At 55.1% G+C, this 5,961-nt stretch overlaps 3 protein-coding genes across 3 annotated transcripts; 2 read left to right on the top strand and 1 right to left on the bottom strand.

The window, feature by feature from the left end:
• Nucleotides 1-359: 359 nt before the first annotated feature.
• Nucleotides 360-1,290, top strand: LOC123080464 (probable esterase PIR7A). The gene is made up of 2 exons (XM_044503392.1): nt 360-753; nt 856-1,290. Exons 1-2 carry the CDS (start codon nt 376-378, stop codon nt 1,264-1,266), a joined length of 789 nt encoding a protein of 262 aa, XP_044359327.1. The 5' UTR covers nt 360-375; the 3' UTR covers nt 1,267-1,290.
• Nucleotides 1,291-1,420: 130 nt separating this feature from the next.
• On the top strand, nt 1,421-2,611 carry LOC123080463 (probable esterase PIR7A). Its single transcript, XM_044503391.1, has 2 exons — nt 1,421-1,917; nt 1,999-2,611. Exons 1-2 carry the CDS (start codon nt 1,528-1,530, stop codon nt 2,428-2,430), a joined length of 822 nt encoding a protein of 273 aa, XP_044359326.1. The 5' UTR covers nt 1,421-1,527; the 3' UTR covers nt 2,431-2,611.
• Nucleotides 2,535-5,472, bottom strand: LOC123080462 (psbP domain-containing protein 7, chloroplastic). Its single transcript, XM_044503390.1, has 3 exons — nt 4,846-5,472; nt 3,190-3,412; nt 2,535-3,028 (listed from the first exon to the last, which is right to left on the bottom strand). Exons 1-3 carry the CDS (start codon nt 5,153-5,155, stop codon nt 2,710-2,712), a joined length of 852 nt encoding a protein of 283 aa, XP_044359325.1. The 5' UTR covers nt 5,156-5,472; the 3' UTR covers nt 2,535-2,709.
• Between the last annotated feature and the right edge of the window lie 489 nt (nt 5,473-5,961).

Genomic DNA, 5,961 nt, shown 5'->3' with positions numbered 1-5,961 from the left:
TAACAGCGTCCTTTTTCGAGAAAGAAGGACACGTTCAACTATGAAAAATGTGGCTCCAGGGCGCTGGTCTTTAGGGGCACATGCACGAAGGCTTCTCATTTTTCACCGACAAGGTCAAGCCAGCTCCAGTAAGGGAGCGGCTACAGCTGCGCGTCGGCGGCTCATTCTGACGGCCATAGTGGTCGTTCGGTGATTTCGGAATCTCGATATAATGTTTATTATGTTTGAGGTGCTTTGTACTTCCCGTGAACTTTTTAATACTATATCTTGATCATTTTTTAAAAGAAAAAAACATGTTGCACCGACGTATATCTTACCGTTCTATGCACAAGTGGAGGTTCCACCAGTCGCAAAAAAAAAGTGGAGGTTCCACAGATGGAGACCGTCGTGAAGAAACCGGAGAGCCACTTCGTGCTGGTCCACGGCCTCTGCCACGGCGCGTGGTGCTGGTACAGGCTGGCCACCATCCTGCGTTCCGCCGGCCACCGCGTCACGGCGCCCGACCTGGCCGCGTGCGGCGCCAGCCCGGTGCGCGTCGACGAGGTGCGCTCGTTCGCCGAGTACAGCCGGCCACTGACCGACGCCGTCGACGCGGTCCCGCCAGGCGAGAAGGTGGTCCTCGTCGGCCACAGCTACGGCGGCTACAGCCTTGCGCTGGCCATGCACGCTCACCCGGACAAGGTGGACGTCGCCGTCTTCGTCGCCGCGGCCATGCCGGCCGCCGGGTGCCCCATGTCACATCTACTGTCGCAGGCACTGGCTGAACTACTACTGATCTGATCTTCCACTCAATTGCTGTGATCCATCCACACGATCGGTGACAATCTTTGAATCTTCTTTGCCATTTCCTTCCAGATCATGGAGGAAACGGCGCCGGACGCCGCCACGGACAGCGTGCCCGCGGTGACCGGCGGGGCGGAAACGTTTCTCCTGGGCCCCGAACGCCTGTCGCGGCGTCTGTACCAGCGAAGCCCGCCCGAGGACCTGGCGCTGGCGACGGCGCTGGTGAGGCCGGCGCGGTGGTTCCTCGACGACGCGGCGATGACGGAGAGCGTCCTGACCGCCGACAGGTACGGCGCGGTGAGGCGCGCGTGCGTGGTCACCGAGGAGGACGCGACGTGGGCGGCGGAGTCGCAGCGCCGGATGGCGTCGCGGTGCCCCGGCGTGGAGGTGGTGGCCGTCGAGGGGGCCGACCACATGCCCATGTTCTCCACGCCCCACCGACTCGCCGCGATCCTCATGGAGATCGCCGACAAGTACATCTGAGCTAGCCATCAACTCATCGCCAGTACAGGCTGCCGTTCGCCGGAAACAGCGAAAAAAAGCAGAGCATCTCGCTGTCATAAGTAAACAATCCAAAGTGTACTTTTCATTCAGCACAACCACCACTCAGAAAAAGTGGAGAAATTGAGGTGATCATGTCGCGTGGACTACCACCACACTTGTCCACCTTGTGTCGCAATCCAGCCCAGGGGATTTGTACCAGCAAGAAAGAGCTCGGCGGACCGTGAACGGAGGGACAAACCGATGGAGAGCGCCGGCGCCGGCGAGGAGCGGCCGCGGGGCCACCGGTTCGTGCTCGTGCACGGCGTCTGCCACGGCGCGTGGAGCTGGTACAGGGTGGCCACGGCCCTGCGGTCGGCCGGCCACCGCGTCGACGCGCTCGACATGGCCGCGTGCGGCGCCAGGCCGGGGCGCGCCGAGGAGGTGGGCTCGTTCCAGGAGTACAGCCGGCCGCTGCTGGACGCGCTGGGGGCGCTGCCGCCGGGGGAGAAGGCGGTGCTGGTGGGCCACAGCTACGGCGGCCAGAGCCTGGCGCTGGCCATGCAGGCGCACCCGGACAGGGTCGCCGTCGCCGTCTTCGCCTCCGCCGCCATGCCGGCCGCCGGGAAGCCCCTCAAGTTCGTCTCCGAACAGGTCAGCGCGCGCGCCCACCCTCTCGATCCACACCCCACGCCCCCACCATGAACGAACCTAACACAACACTCGATATTACAGTTTGCGCAAGAAAGGGGCCCGGGTTTCTTCATGGACAGCGTGATCGAGACCACCGGCGGCGACGACCTGGAGCGCGCTTGCAAGACGTTCCTGCTGGGGCCGGAGTACATGGCGCAGCGACTGTATCAGCTCAGCCCAGCGGAGGACCTGACGCTGGCGACGATGCTGGTGAGGCCGTCGCGGCGGTTCGTGGACGACGCCGTGATGAACGGGGAGGAGGTGCTCACGGCGGAGAGGTACGGCGCGGTGAGCCGCGTGTACGTCGTCGCCGAGGAGGACGCCTCGTGGTCGCCCGAGTTCCAGCGGCGGATGGCGTCGTGGAACCCCGGCGCGGAGGTGCGGGGGCTCCAGGGGGCCGATCACATGCCCATGTTCTCCAAGCCCAGGGAGCTCTCAGATCTCCTCGTGGAGATAGCCGACAAGTACATGTGAAATTCTGAATCAGCAAACTTCATCTTCAGTTATGAATTCTGAATAATTCCTTGAGAGGAATCGAGATGGATTGCTTGGGTCAAAATTCAAACTTCAGACATGGATGTCACAAAGAACATTATGGTACAGAAATATTTACCACTTCCGCTTCAACATTTATTTATGTTACGTTTTACTCCTCGGCTAAACGAAACTATGACATTCGCAAGCAAAGTTACAAGCTAATGGATAGAAACTCCCAAGGGTCATGGATACAAAACTGTGTGTGTATCTACAAGATCAAGCATCGATCACTAGGCTGAAGGAATCCGCCATCGCAAAGAACTCTTCCTTAACCGACCTCCACGCCGACTCGGGCGCCTGGGCATTCAAGGTGTACAGTTTGCCGTCTCTCGCGCAGCACACCGCCACATTGTGCCGTCGGAAGGAAGGGCTTTCGACCCGGAACTCTAGCTTGTAGTATTTCACATTGTTCACGGTGTCTTCTCTCAATGCGGCATCGATCAGAGTGGCGCTGATGTCCGGGTTTCGCTTTGTCCTTGCGATCCTCCTCAGCACCACTTCCCCGACATCTTTAGGACCGCCGAAAGACTCAATCCTGTTCCAAGCAGTTCAACAATGCTTTAGAGGATACTGAAAAAATGTCAATTTTCACACAGGAACTCAAGTGTACTAGCACTAGGAAGATCTCTTTCGGTGGGATAGAAGTGGCAATACTCATTTCATTTAGGAACTGAAATGAAATATAAGCATACTTACGAGAAGTCTTGTGGAACGGTCGACACAATGATACTGACATTGAGCTCCCCGTTGGATCCCGGGGGGCCAAAAGCCGCCACCGGTCCACTGACATTCCGAGGTCGAGATGGAGAACTCCCACTTGTCAATGGCGGAGGGTCTAGTGATCTTTGCAGCTCTGCCTTCTTAATTTGATTGTATAGTATCGTCTGGTCTCCAACCCAGTTTGCTGGATAGATGAACTCTGCAGAAGAGTTAAGAGACTTTAAAGTTAATAATCTGGCATAAATCGGCATATGTACACTACTTCACAGAAGATATTGCAGATGATAAATGTAAATGATACATCTAAAACAAAGATGAAGGATCCACACTTGTGGTATCCTATTAACATGTTCTCAGCCAGGGGAAAACATTTGACAGAACAAACCACCAAAACTTGTTATCTTGTTGAGAACCAGATGACATAAATGATCAGTCAAGATGACATGGAGCACAGGTGGCAGGCCCTAAATGCAGCACCAGATAGCTCATAATCTACCCATACAATCCCATTGGAGGCATGATATAGCAGATGGATGTAGTGGGCTGTAGCAGCAAGGACCACATTTTTTGTAGCCACTCATGCTTGTGGCACAAAGGACAAAAATCATTTTTCAGTAGAAAAAATATAGAGAAATGTCTAACTGAAGGTGCCCCTCTGCCCCTCAATGTCATATTCCAGAACCAACCAGAAGAAGAAGATGGCTAATTTGTGGCACAAAGGACAAGGTTCGATCTTTGGAAGAAAATACTACAGGGAAATGTCTGAATTGAAGGTGCCTCTCTGCCCTTGGATGTCATATTCCAGAACCAACCGGAACAAAAAGGCTGCCTGATCTAATCTGTCTTTCTTCTCCAAGTGAGCATGGAATATGCCGATGTACTAATTCCGAATTCACACACTTCTCTTATTTTTCTGTGGGTGGGATGTGAACACAACACAACTACTTGGGATCACTAGTTTCTGTACTTTTTTGGTGGGGGCACAAAGTTGCAATTTGATAGCAACATGCACAAGCAGGGTTGCCTTCAATTTGTGTTTCGTGGCTGATGGCAGGAGCATCAACCTGGACCGAACACCAATTTGCCAGAATGCCAGTCAAATCAGCTTTTCTCAAATCGACACATTTATTTTTCCTCTTTCGTGGCTGGTTACTACTAACTTTATTCTGAGAAATGCTTGAGTTGCTAATGCTATCAGTGTCAAGCATTGTAAACGTGCGCCCAGAGAAGTCTCGGTGTGAATAGCTGAGCACTATAAACCGGTCAATGTGAATGACTAAACGTGCATTCAGAGAAGTCTCTGTGTGAAGTGTGTAACTACTAATCTCATTCTGAACAAAACTTGCGTTGCCAATGCTGTCAGCAAGCACTCTAAAACGTGCGCTCAGTCAGAGAGCATGAAGGCATGAATGATTGTTGCCGTGAACCCTGTTGACCCGAATCGAATGGGTTACAGTGTATGGCCTACAGGCCTAGCATCGGGAAGCTTTGAGCTCGGAAGAATTAGCAAAATGGCGCGATGGATGAGAAGGAGCGGCTCAACCCATTGAGGAGAAGAGAATTCATGGCAGCAGCTCAATTTGCTCAACCAAGAATTGATAAGCAGGAGAGGAAGCAAGTTGTTAGTAGTACCGAATCCGCTGTCGGAGTCGAGGCAGCGGGTGAATCCGCCGACGGGGTAGAGCACGTCGAGCCGGAGCGAGCGGCCGAGCTCCGGGGAGAGGCCGAGGAGGAAGCTGGTGACGCCCCCGAAGTTGGCCCCCACGGCCGCCGCCGCCGCCGTGCTCGCCCCCACCACCAGCCGCCGCCGGAACACAGACGCCAGCGCCGCGAACTCCTGCGCGGGCGAGCCGGAGCACCGCACCGGCGCCACGCCCCCGCGCCCCCTACGCCGCCTCCCGCCCAGCGCCGGGTGCCGCCTCGCCGCGGCCGCCGTGTCCATCGCGACTGGCTGGAGGGATGATGGCCTCGGGGCGCGCGCGGTGGCCGGAGCCACGCGACGGGGAGAGGGGAGGAAGGATGTTCGGTGAGCTGCCGAACTGCTGCTGGTGCGCGTGTTTTATTCTGGCGAGACGTTTTCACCGGCGGGCGGGCGGACGGAGCTTCGCTGGGAGTGGGAATGGGAATGGGACTGCGTGGCCGGCTGGCGGCCGATGGAGCGAGCGCTTCCGGGTTCTCCGTCCAGCAGACGCACGCACGCACGCAGCTATCCGATGAGATCGGATCCGGGTGGCGTTGGACCGACACGCGCACGGGACGCGGGCGGTGGTGAAGTGCGGAATGAGTTTCGCCTCCATTTGTCGCGCTCCGCGTTCGACAAGGCGAGTTTTACGACGCACCGACCGACTTTTCCTCAAACTTCCAGTACATCTCCATCCAAGGTCTTTTTCTAAGCTCGTTTCTGCCCGGAAGAAAAACTGTAGTGCTTTTTTTTTAAAGAGAAAAACTGTAGTGCTAGTCAATCTATTATGGGCGATGGGCGCGTTCTGTTGCCCGCATGCAGCCCAACCAGGCACGCGCGGGATGTGCGTGACTCTGTTTGATGAGAGAATTCCTTATTTGGCCCTTTCTTAAATTTTGCTTTTTTTTGCCAAAAAACTTTTTTCTTCCATTCTTGACACTTAAACTTTATTTTGTTTTTTTTTTGCGGGGAAAACTTTCAATCTATTCATCTTCAATCATGGTAGTACAATGAACACTAGAAATAATAAAAATTACATCCAGATCCGTAGACCACCTAGCGACGAC

Source organism: Triticum aestivum, chromosome 3D (genome assembly GCF_018294505.1).
Source record: "Triticum aestivum cultivar Chinese Spring chromosome 3D, IWGSC CS RefSeq v2.1, whole genome shotgun sequence".
Taxonomy (NCBI): Eukaryota; Viridiplantae; Streptophyta; class Magnoliopsida; order Poales; family Poaceae; genus Triticum; species Triticum aestivum.
Note: the sequence above shows the minus strand (reverse complement) of the source record. Positions and strands in the feature narration are given on the sequence as shown.

Bases quoted from the DNA above. Each gene is read 5' to 3' on its own strand.
- LOC123080462 (XM_044503390.1), bottom strand. From the start codon at position 5,155: ATGGACACGGCGGCCGCGGCGAGGCGGCACCCGGCGCTGGGCGGGAGG. The intron at 3,413-4,845 runs GTACTACTAACA...ACTCTTCTGCAG, and splicing joins CGACTCCGACAGCGGATTCG to AGTTCATCTATCCAGCAAAC. The intron at 3,029-3,189 runs GTAAGTATGCTT...TGCTTGGAACAG, and splicing joins ACCGTTCCACAAGACTTCTC to GATTGAGTCTTTCGGCGGTC.
- LOC123080464 (XM_044503392.1), top strand. From the start codon at position 376: ATGGAGACCGTCGTGAAGAAACCGGAGAGCCACTTCGTGCTGGTCCAC. The intron at 754-855 runs GCACTGGCTGAA...ATTTCCTTCCAG, and splicing joins TGTCACATCTACTGTCGCAG to ATCATGGAGGAAACGGCGCC.
- LOC123080463 (XM_044503391.1), top strand. From the start codon at position 1,528: ATGGAGAGCGCCGGCGCCGGCGAGGAGCGGCCGCGGGGCCACCGGTTC. The intron at 1,918-1,998 runs GTCAGCGCGCGC...TCGATATTACAG, and splicing joins TCAAGTTCGTCTCCGAACAG to TTTGCGCAAGAAAGGGGCCC.